Below are 24,770 nucleotides of genomic sequence, written 5' to 3' on the forward strand. Positions count from 1 at the left end.
AAATGATCGTTCCCACGATGTCATAGTGCCGCGTGTGTTATATCATATTACTCGAGCTCGATGGAATAATGTAGGTATGCTACAGTGTGTAACGCTCTCCGAATCTCACTCGATTTTCTCAGAGATGAAAAGACCGATTTTAATGAAATTAATTGCAAATGAAAGGTCTATTTGCCCCATAAGACCTTGTTGAATTTTATTGTAATTTGATTTCTAGTTTAGAGGGTATGTATCAGAATGTAAAAATCACGGAACATCAATATCTCAGAAACTACGCAACCGACTTGAACAAAATTAATTAACAGTTTACAAACCGCCGCCAGTATCCGCGTTTTTTTGCTTTTATCAAGCTCTTCATCTGTCTATCCAGTACATCGTACTTTCGGAGCAAATCGATAGTGCCTTGTTCTCGGAAGGCCAAATACACCGAGGACCTTCGCGCGTACAGGTCTGAACACTCTTTGTCCCACCACTTGGGGGGAGGGCGCCGTCTAATCGTTACCCCGGGTATTGGTTTCGTCTGAGCTTGAGTCGCGGCGTCGATGATCAAGCCAGAAAGGAACGCGTATTCTTCCTCCGGAGGAAGTTCCACGTGGGACTCGATTCTTTGCGATATTATGGTCTCATAAGACTTCCATTCAATGTTACGTGTGAGTTCATACGCAATATTGATTGGATCCGTTGGAGTTGACCCATTAGCAATTGAGATAACGATTGGTAGGTGATCACTACCGTGGGGATCGTTGATTACTTTCCACCGGCAATCTAACGCTAGTGATGTCGAGCAAAGGGATAGGTCAAGCACGCTTTCACGTGCTGGAGGATTAGGTACACGTGTCGCTTCCCCAGTATTCAAAAGTGTCATATTGAAGTCGTCGATTAAGTTACAGATTAAAGAAGATCGGTTGTCGTCGTACAGCGACCCCCATAGCGAACAGTGAGAATTAAAATCTCCCAATATCAAAAAAGGCGCGGGAAGCAACTCTGCTATATCAGTGAGATGCCTCTGTTCAATCCGCGCGGATGGAGGGATATATAACGAAACAAGGCATAGGTCTTTTCCATTCATATTCGTTTGAATGGCAACGACTTCAATATTCGAGATCGAGGGGAGGTCGATTCTGAAGAAGGAATAGCACTTTTTAATCCCTAAAAGTGTATATATATATATATATATATATATATATATATATATATATATATATATATATATATATATATATATATATATATATATATATATATATATATATATATATATATATATATAGGGGCGCTGTCATGAAATCTTACACTTATTTTGTGGTTTTCATTTAGTAACATATATGTACGCTAGTGCGGCTGTCGAAATACCTAACGCAGCGCGAACACGGTAGGGGTAGCAGATGGTGCTAGTGGGTAGGTGCTAGTGGGTAGGTGCTATCGTAAAGTACTTATGTCTGTTAGTTCGTGTTATGATGTTGTAGTGCCCGGGAAACCAAAAGGTCCAATTTGATTCCGGTTATCACATATATATTGTTATATATTAATAAAAAAAAATATAAAAATTATGTAGGGTATCGAACGTCTTCGTCAGTGGTTTTCTTCGGCAGTTTTTCTGCAGCAATCTTAGGCAAAAGGGGGCCGAAAAAAATCACTGACGAAGACGTTCGATACCCTATATAAGGAAGACCGGATCAATTGCGACCCCAAGAGATCCCTAAGACTTTTTCCAGTAAGTTTAAACATGTTAGTTATGATAAAAGGTTTTACACTGACGGATCTAATCTACATGAGTCCACTGGCTTCGGTGTTTTTCACGAAAATTTTACCGCCTCCTACAAACTCGATGCTCCTGCTTCCGTGTACGTCGCAGAACTTGCTGCTATTCAGTACTCCCTTGGTATCATCGAAACTCTATCCATAGACCACTACTTCATCTTCACAGACAGTCTCAGTGCCATTGAGGCTCTGCGATCGATGAAGACCGTGAAGCACACCCCGTATTTCCTGGGGAAAATACGGCGGTTTTTAAGTGCTTTAACAAATAAAAAATACCGGGTTACCTTAGCGTGGGTCCCTTCTCATTGTTCCATTCCGGGCAATGAAAAGGCTGACGCTTTAGCTAAGGTGGGTGCTATTGATGACGGTATTTATAGTAGACCAATTGTTTATGATGAATTTTATAGCATTTTGCGTCAGAGAACACTCAACAGTTGGCAATCATCATGGAACTCAGATGAACTGGGACGGTGGCTACATTCCATTTTTCCTAAGGTATCGACGAAAGCATGGTTCAAGGGATTGGATGTAGGTCGGGACTTCATTCGCGTGATGTCCAGACTTATGTCCAATCCTTACACGTTAAACACGCATCTCTTTCGTATAGGGCTTGTAGACAGTAATCACTGCGTTTGTGGCGATGGCTACCATGACATCGAGCATGTTGTTTGGTCGTGTACCGAATTCTGTGGTGTTAGGTCCGAGCTTATAGATTCCCTTCGGGCCCGAGGAAAACAACCGAACGTACCCGTTAGAGACATTCTGGGAAGCGGTGATCTCCAGTACATGACACAGCTATACGAGTTTATAAAAAATGCTGGCATTAAAATTTGTTTTTTTTATCTATTTGTTAGAATACCATTCCCGTCACAAACTGAAAGAAAATGATACACCAGGCTGGAGACACTAAAACGAAGACTCGGCATCTCTTTGTTTACGCAGACACCTCAGACCAAAACTACTCAAATAGAACATCACTGGTTAGCCACGTACAAATGAGTACATTCTGTAATATAAAATAGTTAAAAACAAAATTGTAACTCCCCTCCTCTCACCTTAAATCCCCACTAGCTCGTAGTCGGCCACGAGATATAAAAAATGTGCCTCCCTCTTTTCCCTGGTAATTTAGAATTAAAAAAAATGTACTTGGCTCAGTTAAACATAAATTGTATCGTGCCGTGTCAAATAAACTATTTAAAACCAAAGATTTTTTTCTTCCAACCGTTGCCATTTCACGAAGGAAAATTCTAGAAATATAATCATGTGTACTTCACTTGCGACACTTATGTAGATACTGGGAAAATTTTTGTTTTAGTGATAAGTGGAATTGGGACACGACTTCTACTGCTCGCCGCGGAACAACTTTTAAAAAAGCGGTACACGGTAATCGCTGCACAGCCGCCATTTTGTAACAAAAATAGCAATAATAAATTTTTTTCTACTCTGCAAGAGTTGCTTAATCCAATGATATATTATTTATATACCTTACATCTCAAATGTCCTTTAAAAAAAATCATTAAAAAAGCCTTGGTTTTTTTAGCGTTTACCTCTTAACATTTTTCTTTAGATGGGTTTTCTTTAAATTTCATTGAATTAAGTTTAATTAATTTTATTAAATTAATCAGTGATTATTTACAACATTTGTAGTATTCTCGGTCCAGGTCACGATCAAAAACATTCAACAATCTCACTTTTAAGTCAGCACTATTCGAATGCAGATTTTACAAAATTTTAAATAGTTGCTTTATCCATTATTGGCTCTTTTGCTTCTACATTGTTTTAAATGTTTTTTTTTTTATTTCTTTGTCATATCATGTTGCTATCAATTTGGCTGAGTTCGTGCGAGCAGAGAATAGAAAGAAAAAAATGAGTGAAACCCTTATTCACTCCTTCTTAAAGAACTTTTAAATATGAAACAAGTTACAATTTATGAAGCGGGGGCCTAGTGTGGTTGGTAACGTCTCCGCCAACCACGCTCGACGCCTGGGTTCGAATCCCACCGCCGACATAGGTGTCGATGGTTGTGAGGTGGCGTGATCCACTCAAACCAACCCAACTGGTCTAGATTCAATCCTAGCCGACACCGGGAGATTTTCTGAGGCGAAAAATCTCTGGGATCACGCCTTCCATCGCATGAGGAAGTAAAGCCGTTGGCGCCGGTCCGTTAATAAACGGGTCGTGAGTTAGGGTCCTGGGTGTGGAGTCGCCTCCCTGGGCGTCGGTGATTGGCCACAACAGTGGCGGAGCTAGACCGACGGAAAATAAGCGAAAATAAAAAAAAACCTGAATAAATCCACCTAGCGGTCAGACTCAGCCTTTCTCATTCAAATAAGGTATATTCACTCTTTGGGTTCTAAAATATTGATGTTGTAATTAGAGTATAAAATATGTAATTTGACGTCATGTTAGTGTTTAAGAAATAGCGAAATAAAAGATATGACTCCTAATTTCGAACAATTTAATCACGAGCGATACCGGGAACGTTCAGTTAGTACGATACCACATTTAAATCATGTTGAGACCATTTATATTGATCAAAGCAGGTATAGTGTTGAATAGTCTTTGAATTTCTTTTCTTTCCCAAACTTTTGAACAGCATATCAAATTGTTATGAAGTTTGTTATTTGTAAGTTTGAGAGATGACTCGTTTGTAGGACACTAGTTAATTTCAAAAAAGTCGTGAGATAATAGACTTTCGTTGTTTTACAAATTAAAACATAACGGTTGCTCAAGGTTGATTACCATTAAATGAAAAGGGAACGTATAGGGCGGCCAAACTTTAAAACCACGCGTACAATCATAATTCATCACTAGCCCGTTCATTTGATATCAATATTTTTCAAATCGGTTGTGTAGTTTCTAAGATAATGAAGTTTCGTGATTTTCACATTTAGATACATTACAGACGAAGTTACAGTCCGATTACAGCAAAATTCAATAGGGTGTTATGAGGCTAGACCTTTCATTTGATACTAATTCTATGGAAATCGGGTCAACCATCTCTGAGAAAAGTGAGTGAGTCCAAGTAGTCTTCGGAATATGTTCCTTTTCATAGCTGGATTTCACATTTTTAAACACAACAGGCAAAGTAATAATCCGTTTGCAAAAAAAAATCATTAGAGTCTTATGGGGCAACAAGACCTTCCATATGACACTGATTTTATAAAAATCGGTCCAGCCATCTCTGAGAAACATGAGTGAGATTAAATAGTCTCCAGAACACGTTTCTTTCCATAACTTCTGAACCACAAGTTCAATCTTCATAAAATTCAAAAATTAAGAGTTTTTCAGGTAGCCCGTTCATTTGAAACCAATTTTGTTCAAATCGGTTGTGTAGTTTCTGAGATATTTATGTTTCGTGATTTTTATGTTCATAGCTTCTGAGATATAAGAGCGATTTTTACATTCTGACGCAGCGCCAAAACTAAAACTTTAATTACAATGAAACCCAATAGCAACCTAAACGGCCCCTAATTTGACACCAAGGTAGAAAGAATCGGTCAGACCATTTCTGAGAAAAGTGAGTGCGAATAAAAGGTGCACATACACACGTACACACCCACACACAAACATATACACCTATACATGCATACATGCAGAAAATGCTCGATTCGTCGAACTGAGTCAAGTAGTATATGCCATTCGGCCATTTGGATCACTTTTCTACCTTTTATCTAGCCAGTGATCGTTAGGCGAAAGTCAATATGTTTACTTTCATTATGTGATTTCACATTTTTATGAACAACGGACAAAGTTACAATCCGATTGCAATGAAATTCAAAAGCAACCTATAGGGCAACTAAACCTTTCATTTGACACTAATTTTGTTAAAATCGGTTCAGCCATCTCTGAGAAAAATGAGTGAGTTTAAACAACCTCAGGATAACTTTTCTTTACATAACTTTTGAACCATACGTTCAATCATAACGAAATTTAAAAGTTAAGGGTTCTGGAGACATTAATTTAAAACCAGTTTTATTGAAATCGGTTATGTGGTTATTGAGATATTAATGTTTCATGATTTTTACATTTTGATACATAACCTCTAAACTAGAAATCCGATTACAATGAAATTCAATAGCAACCTATGGCGCAACTAGACCTTTCATTTGCAATTAATTTTATGAAAATCGGTCCAGCCATCTCTGAGAAAAGTGAGTGAGAAAAAAAGTTGCACATACACACACACACACATACACACATACATACATACATACAGAAAATGCTCAGTTCGTCGAAAGAGGTCGAGTGGTATATGACATTCGGCCATTGGGATCACTTTTATACCTTTGGTTTTCCCAGTGATTGCTATACCTTTCTAGGAGAAAGGCAAAAAGTTACAATTTTTACTTAAAAAAATTCAAAACAGACAAAAACAATGGAAACTTGAGCTGATAGAAAAGCTGGATAAAACTGGGAAAATTTACAAAAACTGGATGATTTTGTGATTCAACTGTTTAACTGGATTACTTGAAAAAAAAAAAAAACTGGAAGAATCTAGTTTAAATTGGAACATTGGCATGTCTACTAATATTTTTTAGAATTTTGTATGAAGTGGTACCATCTGTTTGTCTGTGGCACCACTTTCTTTCTAAAAGTTCGGTATGAAGATGGTCTATCCACCGCGACTATTTTGCAACCCACGCAAACTTAGCATTTGCGTTAAACTGTCGTTAAACTGTCATTTACAAAAGTTGATACGTACATAAAAAACTCTCTTTCCATGTTTCTTCAGATTAATATAATTTAAATGTTAGACATGAATTTGAACTCAGTGATTTCCATGTACATATTTTTCATCGAATCAAAACATTCTTATGAATAAGCTTGATTTTCACAATTCTACTAAGCTAAGGTTTGCTTCTACTTTCTACTTTTATGAATTGCATAATTATTTACTGATTTGATGTTCCCAGCAATTTCAGGATTTAAGAGTTAGATTTTAAAGTATGTATTATACCTCTTAGTCCATATTTTTTAAATCTCGTCTTTCAATTCTCTCTTCAAACATCAATTTCTTATCATACTGGTACGTTACTCGTTGTAATAATATTTCCCTAAACTGAGAGAAAAAATCGGTAATACGAACATTTTGCATTTATGAACATGATTTTTCTAACATTTTTTTTTCAGCATTATCCCTTCCTGGCACAGTAAGGGTTTCGACTTACGATGAACATTAGTTTATAAAGTTCATGTTCAAAAGCATTTTTTTTTTGTTTGCGCTTAAATGCGCGTAAAAACCCCACCATCTTTTGATTGAACATTAATATTTCTAAAACTAAGTCTAACAACAAGCAACATATTCCTCGATCCTCACGGTAGCGACCATTTGCCTATTCTTATTTCAATTAATAACGGGTCAACTCGCATGCAACCAGTTGACATTCCGTATGACCTCACACGGAATGTCGATTGGAAGTTATACGAGGAAATGATTTCAAAAGCGGTCGAGTCGATTCAACATCATCCACCACTTGAAGAATACAACCTCCTCGCGGACTTGATCCTCGACGCCGCGTTGCAAGCCCAAACGAAGAAATATCCCGGCGTAACGATTAAAGAACGGCCTCCCACTCCGTGGTGGGACCAAGAGTGCTCCGATGTCTACACGCAAAGATCCGTCGCGTTTTTGGCCTACCAGAAGGGAGGTATACCTGGCGACTATTTAAGGTATTCGGAGCTTGATACCAAGCTTAAAAGCTTGGCTAAAGCAAAGAAACGCGGATATTGGCGTCGGTTCGTGAACGAGACGTCGAGGGAGACATCGATGAGCACTCTTTGGAACACAGCCCAAAGAATGCGGAATCGCGTAACGGTCAACGAAAGCGAGGAGTCTTCAAGTAGGTGGATATTTGATTTTGCCAGGAAAGTATGTCCGGACTCTGTTCCTGAGCAAAATATTGTTCGCGATGCGTCTCCGGGCAACGACGCAATAGAATCACCTTTTACGATGGCAGAATTTTCAGTTGCCCTCCTGTCCTGTAACAATAACGCGCCTGGGTTAGATAGAATCAAATCAACTTGTTGAAGAATCTACCCGGCAATACCAAGAGGCGCTTGTTGAACTTGTTCAATGAGTTCCTGGAGCAAAACATTGTACCGCAGGATTGGAGGCAAGTGAAGGTGATCGCCATCCAAAAACCAGGGAAACCAGCTTCTGATCACAACTCTTATAGGCCGATTGCAATGCTATCCTGTATCCGGATATTGATGGAAAAAATGATACTCCGTCGTTTAGACCATTGGGTCGAATCAAATGGCCTACTATCGAATACTCAATTTGGCTTCCGCCGTGCCAAAGGGACGAATGATTGTCTTGCGCTGCTTTCAACAGATATTCAGCTGGCGTATGCTCGCAAAGAAAAAATGGCGTCTGCGTTCTTGGACATTAAGGGGGCTTTTGATTCCGTTTCTATTGACATTCTTTCTGGTAAACTTCACCGACAAGGATTTTCTCCAATTTTAAACAATTTTTTGCACAATTTGCTGTCCGAAAAGCACATGCATTTTACGCACGGCGATTTGGCAACTTTTCGCATTAGCTACATGGGGCTTCCCCAGGGCTCATGTTCAAGCCCCCTTCTTTACAACTTTTATGTGAATGACATCGACGAATGTCTGGCAAATTCATGCACGATAGGACAACTTGCAGACGACAGTGTAATCTCTGTTACAGGAGCCAAAGCTGCCGATTTGCAAGGACCATTGCAAGATACCTTGGACAATTTGTCTGCTTGGGCTTTACAGCTAGGTATCGAATTCTCTCCGGAGAAGACTGAGATAGTAGTTTTTTCTAGGAAGCATGAACCTGCTCAGCTTCAAACACAGTTAATGGGTAAAACGATTTCTCAGGTTTTGGTACACAAATATCTTGATATCTGGTTCGACTCTAAAGGCACCTGGGGTTGTCACGTGAGGTATCTGATGAAAAAATGTCAACAAAGAGTGAATTTTCTTCGTACAATAACCGGACAATGGTGGGGAGCCCATCCAGGAGACCTTATAAGGCTTTACCAAACAACGATATTGTCTGTTATTGAATACGGGTGTTTCTGCTTCCGCTCCGCAGCAAACACACATCTGATCAAACTGGAGCGAATACAATATCGCTATTTGCGTATCGCCTTAGGTTGCATGCAGTCGACCCATACGATGAGTTTGGAGGTCTTAGCTGGAGTACTACCATTGAAAAACCGCTTCTGGAGCCTGTCTTCTCGTATTCTTATCAAATGTGAGGTCTTGAACCGTCCCGTGATTGAAAATTTTGAAAGGTTAATCGAACTTAATTCTCAAACCCGTTTTATGACATTGTATTTCCATCACATGTCCCAAAATATTAACCCTTCTTCGAATATTCCAATTCGTGTCGACTTATCAAATACTTCTGATTCTACTGTGTTTATCGATACATCCATGATAGAAGAAACTTGTGGAATCCCGGATCATTTACGCGTGCAGCAGATCCCCAAAATTTTTTCCAATAAATATCGAAACATCAACTGCAACAATATGTTCTACACTGACGGATCACTTCTTGATGGGTCCACTGGCTTCGGTATCTTCAATAACAATTTAACCGTCTCCCATTAACTCGATAATCCTGCTTCTGTTTACGTCGCAGAATTAGCTGCAATTAAGTACACCCTAGGGATTATCGAAAAAATGCCCAAGGACCATTATTTCATCTTTACGGACAGTCTCAGTTCCATTGAGGCTCTCCGATCGATGAAAGATGTTAAGCACTCTCCGTATTTCCTGGGGAAAATACGGGAACATCTGAGTGCTTTATCCGAAAAATCGTTTCAGATTACCTCAGCGTGGGTCCTTCTCACTGCTCGATACCGGGCAATGAGAAAGCGGACTCTTTGGCTAAGGTGGGCGCAACAAACGGTGATATTTATGAAAGACCAATTGCCTTTAATGAATTTTTCGCACTTGTACGTCAGAATACGATCATCAGTTGGCAAAATTCTTGGACCAGAAGGGAACTGGGAAGGTGGTTACATTCCATAATCCCCAAGGTGTCGGCGAACCCGTGGTTCAAGGGGTTGGATTTCGGGGGGGTCGGGATTTCATTTGCGTGATGTCCCGGCTTATGTCCAATCACTATAGATTTGACGCGCATCTCCGTCGTGTTGGGCTCGGGGAAAGTGGTATCTGTGCCTGTGGTGAGGGTTATCACGACATAGAGCATGTGGTTTGGTCATGCCCTGTACACCGTGACGCCAGGTCTAAATTAATAGCTTCCCTGCAGGCCGAAAGTAGGCAGCCGGCTGTTCCTGTTCGTGATGTCTTGGCGAGCCGTTACCTATCCTACATGTCCCTTATATACGTTTTTCTGAAATCCATCCACGCCCCAGTTTAATCCTATTCTCTTCCGCCTACATCCAACCAAACGACAAGAACACGTTAAGACCCCGGATCCGGAGACAGCAACTAGACCCGCACGATACTCTCAGGTCCCGAGGGAGACAACCCAATATGCCAGTCCGTAATATCTTGGCCCAGCAGCGGAACATATTCAATATGCTGCTTACCTATGGCGATGGAAAACCATCAAACAACAAATCAGTGCTTTTAATGCAAAACATTCTAGCTTTAAGTTAGATTTAGTTTCAGCTCGTAGTCGGCAGCGAGGATAAAAAATTTGCTTTTAGTTATTAAGATACTTTAGCAAGTAAGCTACCAGATATAATTGGCGCCGTTAAACATTAAATTGCATTTGTGCCGTGTCAAATAAATATAGATGAAGAAAAAAAAACCAAGCAATATACTATTGTAAAATATGACACATAAAATCATTTAACTACCTAAGACACAATTTTACCCTAAGGCTAACAAATTACAACATTCGCTTGAGTCTATTTTCAAAGGTAACACTAGATACGTTGAAGTCAAATAGGTAAAATACATTGTTGAAGACGTACATATCGCCCTGATGGGTTCGTTTTGGCCATATTCTGTACGATGAAATGGGAGACGCAGAGAGGTTCGCAATCTTAGGTTTCGATAGGGAACATTCACGTTGATTTGGGCCAAAATGTTATGAGCGTCAATTTCGCCACTTAGCAGTTTTCCCACAAATACAGCCCTGGACACGTCTCTTCTTTTCGCTATTGTGTCAATGCCAAGTAGACGGCATATGGAAAATTGTAAACCAGTTGCGACTCCAATGCATGTAAATAAAAAATGGAATCAAACCGGTGATCCTCTTACCACGCATCCTTACAGAGAATTGATAGGAATCTTGCAATATCTAGCATTGTGTTCAAGACCGCAGTCAACATTTTGAATAAATTTCAGTCTAGCGCTAATGATAACCATTGGACTGGATTGAAGCGCTTCCTTAGATAGCTTCAAGGAACTAAAAATGCAAAGCTTGTATATCATCAAAATGACGGCTTACCAACGCTACAAGGATACGCGGATGCAGACTTTGGAAATGATTCTGAAGACAGGAAATCTATTTCTGGATATGTTTTCCAAGAATTCTGAAATTTCGTTTCGTGGTCAACCAAACGACAACCAACTGTTAGTCTATCCTCAACTGAAGCAGAACTCATTTCTCTCTGTTCTACGACCAAGGAAGCAATGTGGCTTTCAAATTTGCTGTCTTAATCGGAGGTGAAGAATTTGCCATTCATAATCTATGAAGACTGAAAGAATGAAACATATCGACGGTCATAAAGAGAGGCCATCTCACATTACAGTACATTCCCGCTTAAGAGCATCTAGCAGATGCGTTGACTCAGGCTTTACCTAAAACTCAGCATCGAGAGTTATTTAATAAAACCTAAATCAATCCACCTAGCGATCAGACCAAGCCTTTCTCATTCGAACTTATTTTTTGTTAAAATAGATTTTCACGCACACTTTATTTTTTTGAAAAAAATACACTTTGATAATATTTGCTGGATTTATTATTCACTATGAATAACAAATTTGAGATAGCCAACAGTGAAACTATACCAAACATTTAAAACATAACATTCAAACACACATGAACATACATTAACACATGCAAATATCATGAATTAAATAATTTCAAATATATAACGCGAAATTTGATTTTGATCGTAGTATAATCGAAACGTGACTGTACTCATATTCAGGTTGGACTCGATTATATACATTCGATTAAATATCATTCTAGATTCGATTATTTTAACTAGATTTTTTTATATTTAAAATATGACTTTCTTTTTGCAACTTTTGAACCACGGGTACAATCATTATAATTCATTAGTTACCTCTTATCTAGCCCGTTTATCGGTTGTGTAGTTTCCGAGATAATGACGTTTCGTGGTTTTCACGTCCAATTGAAGCTGAATTCTATAGGGTTTTACGAGGCAGCTAGACCATTCATTTTACACTTATTTTGTGGAAATCGGTTCAGCCATCTTTGAGAAAAGTGAGTGAGTTTAAGCAGTGTTCACGATATGTTTTGCCTTTCTCCTAGAAAGGTATAGCAATCACTGGAAAAACCAAAGGTATAAAAGTGCTCCAAAGGGTCGTATCTCGTATATCAATCGACTTAGTTTGACGAGCTGAGCATTTTCTGTATGTGTGTGTGTATGTGTATGTGTGTGTATGTATGTGTGTATGTAACGCTCTCCCAATCTCACTCGAGTTCCTCAGAGATGGCTGGACCGATCTTCATGAAATTGGTTGCAAATGAGAGGTCTAGTTGCCCCATAAGAACCTATTGAATTTCATTGCAATAGGTTTTTAGTTTAGAGGTTATGTTTAAAAATGTGAAAATCACGAAACATCATTATCTCAAAAACTACACAACCAATTTTAACAAAATGAACGAGCTACTTAAAAAACTCTTAGATTTTGAGTTTCATGAAGATTGAACATGTGGTTCAGAAGTTATTTGAAGAAACGTGTTCTGGAGAGTGTTTAATCTCACTCATGTTTCTCAGAGATGGCTGAACCGATTTCCACAAAATCAGTGTCATTTGGAGGGTCTAATTACCCCATAAGACCCTATAGAATTTTTTTGCAATCGGACTATTACTTTGCCTGTTATGTTTAAAAATGTGAAATCCAGCTATGAAAAGAAACATATTCCGAAGACTAATTAAACTCACTCACTTTTCTCAAAGATGGCTGAACCGATTTCCACGAAATTAGTGTCAAATGAAAGGTCTAGCTGCCTCATAACACCCTATTGAATTTCAATGTAGTCGGTCTGTTACTTTGTCTGTAATGTATCAAAATATGAAAATCACGAAACTTCATTTTCTCAGAAAGTACACAACCGATTTGAACAATATTGGTATCAAATGAACGGGCTAGCTAAAGGTTTGTGGTGGTTCACCAACCCCTTGGTTCAGCCCTGTGGGATGAGTAAAGTTGGAGAAAAAGAAAACGGCTAGTATGGAAGTTAGATATATTTGCGCGTTCAGAGAGAAGAGTCTCAAATAAAGAGAACCAAATTATTTCTTGTCTTTAACTCGTGATCGCTTGGAAATTCCCATATTGGTGACCCCGATAAGTTCTTGAACAGTTACGAATATATAATAAGGCTAAGTGATAAAATATACGCATATTTTTCGGTCTGAAATAAAAATTTGAACGCCATTTTGAATTGGCTGATGCAATAATGTCGATCGAGCAAGCTGCAAATACCGCTGCGGTTTCCGTGAAACTTCCAGATTTCTGGAGAAGCGATCCAGCTATGTGGTTTGCTCAAGCCGAAGCACAGTTTGTGCTCGCTGGGGTCGTTCGAGATGATACAAAATATTACCACATCATCAGCAAAGTTGATCAGTCCGTGATCTGCCATATTACTGACCTAGTTCAAAATCCTCCAGCAGAAGACAAATATGCAAAAGTGAAAGCTCGTTTGATCAGCCGTTTCGAAATTTCCGCACAAGGAAAATTGAAAGAATTATTGAACGCGTGCGACCTCGGTGATATGCGGCCCACTCATTTACTGGCGCGTACGCAGGAGCTCGGTGCAGGTTTGAATATTAACGAAGACGTCATGAAAGTGCTTTTCCTAGAACGTATGCCGCAGAAAGTAAGGCCGGTATTGTCAATCAGTGACGGAACGCTTACTAAGTTGGCTTAAATGGCGGATAAAATGCTTGAGACAGCTGGTCCATGCGTAGCTTCTTCGTCCGTTCCTCCAGTATGTGATTATAGTAGTCTGCAAGAACAAATCATTAACTTAACGGCAGAGATTCGTCGTCTGAAAGCGCCCAGACCTCGCAGTCGTTCGTCATCTCGTTCCCGGCTCAGTTCTAAGAGTACGATTTGTTGGTACCATCGGAAGTACGGAAAAAATGCTCATCAATGTCGCGAACCCTGCACGTTTCCAAAAAATGAGTATTCGTCCATCTGCAGCGGCACAGTTGGACGGCTTTTTCGAAACGCGTCGCCTTCATATTCACGATTCCACCAGCAACTTTAGAATTTTGGTTGATACGGGATCCGACGTCTCCATTATACCTGCCACTAGCAGAGACCGATTGAAGGGATCAACATCTTTCCGACTTCATGCTGCTAACGGTACCGTCATTAAGACGTACGAATCTCGCTTCGTCACGACTAATTTAGGACTTCGACGAGGATTTTATTGGAATTTTCTCGTTGCGGATGTCAGTACTGCTATAATTGGGGCAGACTTTCTAGCATTTTTCGAGCTGATAGTTGATCTCAAAAACCGTCGGCTTATTGACAATAAAACCCATCTCAAAACAATCGGTGGCTTAGCTCCAGCTGCTATCCATGGTGTCACTACCGTTGACGCAAGTCATCCGTTTCGAGACATTCTTTTGGAGTTTCGTGAAATCACGCTACCATCAACAATGCGATTAGCTGTGAAAAAGAGAGCAGTTAAACATCACATTATGACTAAAGGCCCTCCAGTTGCTTCAAAAGCACGTCGCTTAGCTCCAGACAAATTAAATGCTGCAAAGAAGGAGTTTCAGATTATGTCTGATCTCGGAATCTGTCGATCATCAAGTAGCTGCTGGGCGAGCCCGTTACATTGCGTGCCAAAGAAAAATGGTTAATGGCGGTTTGTAGGAGACTACCGTGCCCTGAACAAAGTAACAATTCCCGACCGCTATCCAGTGCCTCATATCCATGATTTGTTAAATTCATTTCAAGGTAAAAACCTATTCACTACAATAGACTTGGAACGTGCTTACCACCAAATACCGGTGCACGACGATGATATAGCTAAAACAGCAGTAATTACTCCGTTTGGTTTGTTCGAATTCTCGACAATGCAAAACGGGCTTTGCAACGCAAGCCAAACGTTTCAACGGTATATGCACAGCATATTTGGTGATTTAGATTTCGTTGTATGTTTTATTGATGATATATGTATTGCGTCTTCAAGTGAAAAAGAGCATATGGAGCACGTACGAATTGTTTTCGAAAGGCTACGAGAAAATGGCCTTGTTATAAATGTTGAAAAATGCAAATTTGCACAACAGCAAGTCACATGCCTTGGATATTTAATTAGCGGTCGTGGAATCCTTCCTTTGCCAGATCGTGTGAAAGCAATACGCGACTTTGCTCTTCCATCTAAAGTGAAAGAACTCCGACGATTCCTAGCATTAGTGAATGGTTACAAACGCTTTATACCGCAAGCAACCGACCAGCAAGCTGCACTTCGTGATTTGATCCCCGGGAATAAGAAAAATGATAACCGTGTGATATATTGGAATGATCGAGCGAAAGAAGCATTTGATAGTTGTAAATATTCAATTTCCGATGCAACTTTACTTCATTATCCGGTTCCTGATAAACCTCTAGGATTGATGGTAGATGCATCTAGCACAGCTGCTGGTGCTGTTCTGCAGCAGTTGGTTGGTCGCGAGTGGAAACCTCTGGGTTTTTATTCCGAAAAGTTCACATCTGGGCAGCAAAAATACTCAACGTTTGGTCGAGAATAGGCAGCTATGAAAATGTCTGTAAAATATTTTCGTCATTTGCTAGAAGGACGTCAGTTTACTATATATACTGACCACAGTCCACTTACCAATGCCTTAGCCTCGAACACTTCATCCCGCTTACCGCACGAGGAACGTCATTTGCAGTACATATCAGAGTTTACAAATGATATTCGACACATCAGCGGGAAAGACAATTCAGTGGCAGATACACTGTCTCGAGTAGAAGCATTGTCAACGAGTATGATAGATTTCAAAATCATAGCTGCAGATCAGTTGAATGACGCAGAATTGCAGACACTACTCAGATCTTCGTCCCTGAGATTCGAAAAACGAACTATTTCCCCAAGTGGAGTTTCCCTGTATTGTGATGTATCGGTAAACAATAAATGTCGACCCTACATTTCTTTGAAGCATCGCCAGCAGATACTGCAAGAGATACACGGTTTGTCGCATCCAGGAATTAGATCTACGAGACGGTTAATGACCGACCGTTTTATTTGGACTTCCATCAATAAAGACGTCAAATCGTTTGTTAAGTGTTGCGAAAAATGTCAACGTTCGAAAGTACAGCGGCACGCTACCACTCCAACAGGTAAATTTGAATTTGTTTCAAAACGCTTCGATCACATTCATATGGATCTCGTTGGCCCTCTTCCTCCTTCTAATGGTTTCCGATATTTGTTAACCATGGTAGATCGATGCACTCGTTGGCCCGAAGCAGTTCCTATTTGTGATATAACTGCTGAAACAGTAGCTCGAGCGTTTGTGTCTACATGGATTTCTCGATTCGGTGTCCCGCATAGAATCACTACAGACCAAGGACGGCAGTTTGAATCTGATTTGTTTAGAGAATTGAGCCGAACGCTGGGTGTGGATCATCTTCGAACAACCGCTTATCATCCACAGTCAAACGGTATGGTGGAGCGCTTCCACCGAACACTTAAAGCAGCTTTGATGTGCGTCGATGGAAAGTACTGGTCAGAACGCTTGCCGCTGGTTCTTCTTGGAATACGAACAGCCTTGAAGATTGATCTCAATTGCTCTACGGCGGAATTAGTATATGGACAGCAACTCCGTATTCCTGGGGAGTTTTTCGATTCTCCACAAGTACTGACAGACAGAAGCAATCTAGTCAGAGACCTTCATCGCATATTCGATAATTTGAAGCCAATAGCAACTGAGCATCATGCTACATCGAAAGTGTTCGTTCATCGAGAACTAAAAGATTGTCGTTATGTGTTTTTGCGCATTGACATGGTAAAAAAACCACTCCAGCAGCCATATCAAGGACCATACGAGGTGGTAAAACGTGATGAAAAAATCTTCGATTTGATCATAAATAGCAAACAGCAACGTGTATCAATCGACCGCATCAAACCTGCGTTCCTCCTGAAAGAAGACCAACCGATGAATCATAATAAAACAAAATTTACACCTTCTGGTCATCGAATAAGATTCCTGGTGTAACTGGAGGGGGGTACTGTGGTGGTTCACCAACCCCTTGATTCAGCCCTGTGGGATGTGTAGAGTTGGAGAAAAAGAAAACGGCTAGTATGGAAGTTAGATATATTTGCGCGTTCAGAGAGAAGAGTCTCAAATAAAGAGAACCAAATTATTTCTTGTCTTTAACTCGTGATCGCTTGGAAATTCCCATAGGTTAATTGATGAATTTTATAGTGATTAAACACGTGGTTCAATAATTGTGAATAGAAACATGTTCCGGTGACTTTTCAAATTCACTCGTTTTCCCGAAATTCCAACCGTTATGTATTGAATTATAAAAACAACGAAAGTCTATTATCTCAAAGATCACACGACTTATTTGAACATATCTAGTGTCATTTGAAAGGGTTGTCTCTCAAACTCACAAGTAAGAAATTTCATAGCAATTTGATATGTGGTTCAAAAGTTATGAAAAGAAACGAAATTCAAAGACTATTTAAAACTATAGCTGCTTTGATCAAAACATATGGCCTCAACAAAATTAAAATTTGGTATTGGTATTCGTACGTTCTCGGTAATGCTCGTAATTGAAGTGTACGAATTCAAAGTCATTTCTTTTATTTCGCTATTTCTTCAGCACGAATATTTTACTCCTAATTAATATTTTTTTTTAACTTTTTGCCTTTCTCCTAGAAAGGTATAGCAATCACGTGCAAAACCGAAGATATGAAAGTGCTCCAAAGGGCCGAATTGCATATATCACTCGACTCAGTTCGACGAGCTGAGCATTTTCTGTATGTATGTTTGTGTGTGTGTGTGTGTGTGTGTGTGTGTGTGTGTGTGTGTGTGTGTGTGTGTGTGTGTATGTGCAGATTTTTATTTTCACTCACTTTTCTCAGAAATGGCTGGACCAATTTTCATGAAATTAATTGCAAATGAAAGGTCTTGTTGTCCCATAAGACCGTATCAAATTTCATTGTAATCGGATTTTTAGTTTAGAGGTTATGTATCAAAATGTAAAAATCATTAAACATCATTATCTCGAAAACTTCACAACCGATTTGAACAAAATTTATTTCAAATGAACGGGCTACCTGAAAAACCCTTAACTTTCGAATTTTATATAGATTGAACATATGGTTCAAAAGTTATGGAAAGAAACGTGCTCTGAAGACTGTTTAATCTCACTCATGTTTCTCAGAGATGGCTGTACCGATTTTCATAAAATTAGTGTCAAACGGAAGGTCTAGTTGCCCCATAAGACCCTATTGATTTGTTTTGCAATCGGACTATTACTTTGCCTGTTATGTTTAAAAATGTGAAAGCCAGCTAAGAAAAGGAACATTTTCCGAAGACTACTTGGACTCACTCACTTTTCTCAGAGATGGCCAACCCGATTTCCACAAAATTAGTGTCAATTAATAAGTCTAGATGCCTCATAACACCCTATTGAGTTTTTCTGTAATCGGACTGTAACTTCGTCTGTAATGTACCGAAATGTGAAAATCACGAAACTTCATAATCTCAGAAACCACACAACCGACTTGATCAATATTATTATCTGACGAGCGGGCTAGTTAAGGGTTAACTGATGAATTATGATTGAACACTTGGTTTTAGAGTTTGGCTGCCCTATACGTTCCCATTTCATTTGATTATAATCGAAATTAAGCCACCGTTATGTATTAAATTGTTAATAAAACAACGAAAGTCTATTATCTCAAATATTTCATGAGTTATTTGAACATAACTAGTGTCATACGAACGAGTCATCTCTCAAACTTACAAATAACAAACTTCATAACAATTTGATATGTGGCTCAAAAGTTATGGAAAGAAAAGAAATTCGAAGACTATTTAAAACTATACTTGCTTTGATCGATATATGTGGCCTCAACATAATCTAAATGTGGTACCGTACTATTTGAACGTTCCGAATTCATTGATTCGTTGCGATGTGTTTAAAGTCTGCAAATGCACGACGAATCGGCCATAGGATATGATCAAAGTCCAAAGACAAATCGTTTGCAATGATTGGTTTTATCGAAATAACAACATCCTCGACTTTTGGCTTCTGTACATCGCCTTAATTCTGAATATATTCATATTGAGTGGTATTCGGTCATTTTCAGCAGATTTTCTGGCATCAATGTTCGGTTTCTATGCATCATCTCGATTACGGAAATATTCATATTGAGTATTATTCGGTCATTTTCAACTGTTTCCTAGAGATTGCCATTTAGCAATATAAAATGGTGCCTGAGGTCAATTGTTAGCTCATTGCATCATTCTACTTCCAAAGATACTCATATTGGATAGTATTTGGTTATGTTAGGTTGTTTTTCACAAACCGGAAGTCGCCATCTTGGATTTTAAAATGGTATTTAAGATAATCTCTGGCCTATGCGGGTCATTCTGGTTGAAAAAATACCCATATTGGGTGTTATGCGATCATTTTCGGCTGTTTCCCAGGAACCGCCAACTTAGAATCCAAAATGGGGTCTGTAGTCGATTTCAGCTGCTGTGTATCATTCTAGATCCGGAGATACTCATGTTAGACGGAAATCGGCCATTTTTGGCTGTTTTCCAGAAACCATAAGTTGCCATCCTACAATTCATAATGGTGTCTGAGGTAAATTATTAGCTTCTTGCAACATTCTGGCTCTGGAGATACTCATATTGGGTGGTATTTGGTCACTTTGGGCTGTTTTCCTGAAACCCAAAGTCGTCATTTTGGACTTTAAAATTTCCTGTGAAATCAATTTCTGTCATCTGGGCGTAATTCTGATTCCGAAAACATTCATAATGAATGCTACCTGGTCATTTCCGGCTGTATGCTAGACACCGGAAGTCACCATCTTAAAATTCAAGATTGTGTCTGTGATCAATTTTTAGCTTCTGTGCATCTTTTTGGTTCCAGAGATACTCAAATTTAATGGGAATCGTTCGTTTCAGGCTACCAGGGCTCCAGAAACCGGAAGTTGCCATCTTACAATTCAAAATGTTGTCTGAAGTCGATTTGTGGCTCCAGTACATCATTACGATTCCGGAAATACCCATATTGGGTGGTATTTGGTCGTTTGCCGCTGTTCTTCCGAATCCGGAAGTCACCATTTTGGATTTCATAATGGCATTTGGAGACAATTTCTGGATTTTGAACGTCATACTGGTTAAAGAAACACTCATATTGGGTGGTATTTGGTCATTTTCAGCTGTTTTTCAGAAACCGGAAGTCGCCATCTTAGAATTCAAAATGGTATCTGTGGCCGATTTTAGCTCCTGTGTATCATTCTAGATCCGGACATTATTATATTGGGTGGATAACGGCCATTTTTGTCTGTTTTCCAGAAACCGGAAGTTGCCATCTTACAATTCGAAATGTTGCTTGAGGTCGATTATGGAACATATTTGTTACCACTAAAAACATTCACCTGCCAAATATGGTTCCATTTAGTTGATTAGTTCGCGAGATGTGCAGAAATTTGTGTTTCATTTGTATGGAACCCTTCTATTCCAGAAAAGGGAGAGGAGTCGCACCATTATGGACATATTTGTTACACCTAAAAACATTGACATTCTAAATTAGGTTCCATTTACTCGGTTAGTTCTCGAGATGTGCAAAAAATATGTGTTGCATTTGTATGGCAATCGGGTTATAGAATGGAGCATAGGCTGGCAGAAACACCAAAAGAAGGAGGGGTGTCAATACATTATGGATCCTGTGTATCATTCTAGATCCGGACATTATTATATTGGGTGGATAACGGCCATTTTTGTCTGTTTTCCAGAAACCGGAAGTTGCCATCTTACAATCCGAAATGTTGCTTGAGGTCGATTATGGAACATATTTGTTACCACTAAAAACATTCACCTGCCAAATATGGTTTCATTTAGTTGATAAGTTCGCGAGATGTGCAGAAATTTGTGTTTCATTTGTATGGAACCCTTCTATTCCAGAAAAGGGAGAGGAGTCGCACCATTATGGACATATTTGTTACACCTGAAAACATTCACATTCTAAAATTGGTTCCATTTACTCGGTTAGTTCTCGAGATGTGCAAAAAATATGTGTTGCATTTGTATGGCAATCGGGTTATAGATTGGAGCATAGGCTGGCAGAAACACCAAAAGAAGGAGGGGTGTCAATACATTATGGACATATATTTTACCACTAAAAACATTTACCTGCCAAATTTGGTTCCATTTAGTTGATTAGTTCTCGAGATGTGCAGAAATTTGTGTTTCATTTGTATGGAATCCCTCCTTTCAGAAAAGGGAGGGACGTACAACTATTTTAGACATATTTGTTACCCCTTAAAACATCCACATGCCGAATTCGGTTTCGTTTGCTTGGTTTGTTCTTGATTTGCGCAGAAATTTAGGTTTCATTTGTATGGGACCCCACCCTTCCAGAAGAGGGTGGGGTCTCAAACTATCATATATTCAATATTTTAGAACCTAATGAGTGAAAATACATTTATTGGATTGAAGCGTTCTTGTGAATTTATTTTTACAAATAAAGGTTTGAATGAGAAAGGCTGGGTCTGACCGCTAGGTGGATTAAGTTATAAACAATCGAAGTCGATTTTTTTTTGTCGAAACAGATTTTGTGACTTTCTCCTAGAAAGGTATAGCAATCACTTGCAAAACCGAAGATATAAAAGTGCTCCAAAGGGCCGAATGGCATATATCACTCGACTCAGTTCGATGAGCTGAGCATTTTCTGTGTGTGTGTGTGTGTGTGTATGTGTGTGTGTATGTATGTGTGTGTATGTGCAGATTTTTATTCTCACTCACTTTTCTCAGAGATGGCTGAACCGATTTTCATGAAATTAATTGCAAATGAAAGGTCTTGTTGTCCCATAAGACCCTATTAAATTTTATTGTAATTTGATTTTTAGTTTAGAGGTTCTGTATCAAAATGTAAAAATCATGAAACATCATTATCTCTGAATCCACTCAACCGATTTGAACCAAATTGGCTTTAAATGAACGGATTACCTGAAAAAACTATAAATTTTGAATTTTATAAAGATTGAATTTGTGGTTCAGCCTTTCTCATTCAAACTTTTATGTGTTTCAATAAATTTAGATGAACGCTTCAATCCAATAAATGTATATTCACTCTTAAGGTTTCAAAATATTGATGTTGTAATCTATACATATAAAAATGCAGTCCGGTCTGTCTGTCTGTCTGATCCATATAGGCTCGGAAACTACCAAACCGATCGACGTGAAAATTTGTATGTAGGGGTTTTTGGTGCCGATAAAGGTTCCTATGATAGTTTGAAACCCCTCCTTCTTCTGGAAGGGAGGGGTCCCATACAAATGAAACATAAATTTCTGCACAACTCAAGAACAAACCAATTGAAACCGAATTTGGCATGTGGATGTTTTAAGGGGTAACAAATATGTCCATAATGGTTCGACACCCCTCTCTTTTCTAGAAGGAAGGGGTTCCATACAAATGAAACACAAATTTCTGCACATCTCGAGAGCTAACCAACTAAATGGAACCAAATTTGGCAGGTGAATGTTTTAGTGGTAACAAATTTGTTCCATAATCGACCTCAGGCAACATTTTGGATTGTAAGATGGCAACTTCCGGTTTCTGGAAAACAACCAAAATGGCTGATTTCCACCAAATATAATAGTATCCGGATCTAGAATGATACTCAGGAGCTAAAATCGATCGGAATTGTCTTCAAATGTCACTATGAAATCCAAAATGGCGACTTCCGGTTTGGGAATAACAGTGGCAAACGAGCAAATACCACCCAATATGGGTATTTCCGGAACCGTAATGATGCACTGGAGCCACAAATCGACTTCAGACAACATTTTGAATTGTAAGATGGCAACTTCCGGTTTCTGGAAAACGGTCTGAAATGGACGATTCCCATTAAATATGAGTATCTCCGGAACCAGAAAGATGGACAGAAGATAAAATTGGCTGATTTCCGTCTAACATGAATATCTCCGGATAAAATGATACACAGCAGCTGAAATCGACCACAGACCCCTTTTTGGATTCTAGGTTGACGACTTCCGGTTTCTGGGAAACAGCCGAAAATGATCGAATAACACCCAAAATGGGTTTTTTTTAAACCAGAATGACGCTCAGATGCCAGAAATTATCTTAAATACCATTTTGAAATCCAAAACGGCGACTACCGATTTGGGAAAAACAGCCTAAAATAAACAATATGAGTATCTCTGGAACCAGAATGATGCATGTAACTAACAATTGACCCCAGGCACCGTTTTAAATTGCTAAATTGCAACTTCTAGGAAACAGTAGAAAATGACCGAACAATGCTCAATATGGATATTTCCGTAATAGAGATGATGCATAGAAACCAAACTTTGACCTTGGACACCATTTTGAATTTAAAGACGACCACTTTTATTTTCTGTAAAACAACCAAAATAACTAAATACCTCCCAATATGAGTATTTCCGTTGTTAGATTGATGCCAAAAAATCTGTTGAAAATGACCGAATACCACCCAATATGAATATATTCAGAATTAAGGCGATGTACAGAAGCCAAAAGTCGGTGGTGTTGTCATTTCGATAAAACTAATCATTTCGAACGATTTGTTATCTGACTCTGATCATATCTTATGGCCGTTTCGTCGTGCATTTGCAGATTTTTAACACATCGCAAGGAATCAATGAATTTGAAACGTTCAAATAGTACGATACCATATTTCAATTATGTTGAGGCCACATACATCGATCAAAGCAGGTATATTTTTAAATAGTCTTTGAATTTCTTTTCATTCCATAACTTTTGAGCCACATATCAAATTGTTATGAAGTTTGTTATTTGTAAGTTTGAGAGATGACTCGTTCGTATGACACTAGTTATGTTCAAATAAGTCATGTAACCTTTGAGATAATAGACTTTCGTTGTTTTATTAACAATATAATACATAACTGTTGCTTAAGTTCGATTATAATCAAATAAAATGGGAATGTATAGCGCAGCCAAAATTTGCAACCACGTGTTCAATCATAATTCAGGAAACCCTTAACTGGCCCGCCCATCTGATAATAATATTGATCAAATCGATTTTGTAGTTTCTGAGATAATGAAGTTTCGTGATTTTCACATTACGTTACATTGCAGACGAAGTTACAGTCCGATTACAGTAAAATTCAATAGGGTGTTATGAGGCATCTAGACTTTTTATTTGACACTAATTTTGTGGAAATCGGGTCAGCCATCTCTGAGAAAAGTGAGTGAGTTCAAGTAGTTTTCGGAATATCTTCCTTTTCATATCTGGCTTTCACATTTTTGAACATAACAGAAAAAGCACTGGTCCGATTGCAAAACAAATCTATAGGGTCTTATGGGGCAACTAGACCATCCATTTGACACTGATTTTATGAAAATCGGTCCAGCCATCTCTGAGAAACATTAGTGAGATTAAACAGTCTTCAGAACACGTTTCTTTTCATAACTTTTGAACCACAAGTTCAATCTTTATTAAATTCAAAAGTTAAGGGTTTTTCGGGAAGCCCGTTAATTTGAAATCAATTTTCTTCAAATCGGTTGAGTGGATTCAGAGATAAAGATGTTTCATGATTTTTACATTTTGATACAGAACCTCTAAACCAAAAATCCGATTACAATAA

The 24,770-nt window shown here is 38.8% G+C and overlaps 2 protein-coding genes across 2 annotated transcripts; both read left to right on the plus strand.

Moving 5' to 3' along the window:
• Window positions 1-13,375: 13,375 nt before the first annotated feature.
• On the plus strand, window positions 13,376-13,846 carry LOC129717050 (uncharacterized). The gene has a single exon (XM_055666894.1). It carries the CDS (start codon window positions 13,376-13,378, stop codon window positions 13,844-13,846), a length of 471 nt encoding a protein of 156 aa, XP_055522869.1.
• Window positions 13,847-16,370: 2,524 nt separating this feature from the next.
• Window positions 16,371-17,150, plus strand: LOC129717051 (uncharacterized). Its single transcript, XM_055666896.1, has one exon. It carries the CDS (start codon window positions 16,371-16,373, stop codon window positions 17,148-17,150), a length of 780 nt encoding a protein of 259 aa, XP_055522871.1.
• Window positions 17,151-24,770: the final 7,620 nt, after the last annotated feature.

Source organism: Wyeomyia smithii, chromosome 1, assembly GCF_029784165.1.
Source record: "Wyeomyia smithii strain HCP4-BCI-WySm-NY-G18 chromosome 1, ASM2978416v1, whole genome shotgun sequence".
Lineage (NCBI taxonomy): Eukaryota > Metazoa > Arthropoda > Insecta > Diptera > Culicidae > Wyeomyia > Wyeomyia smithii.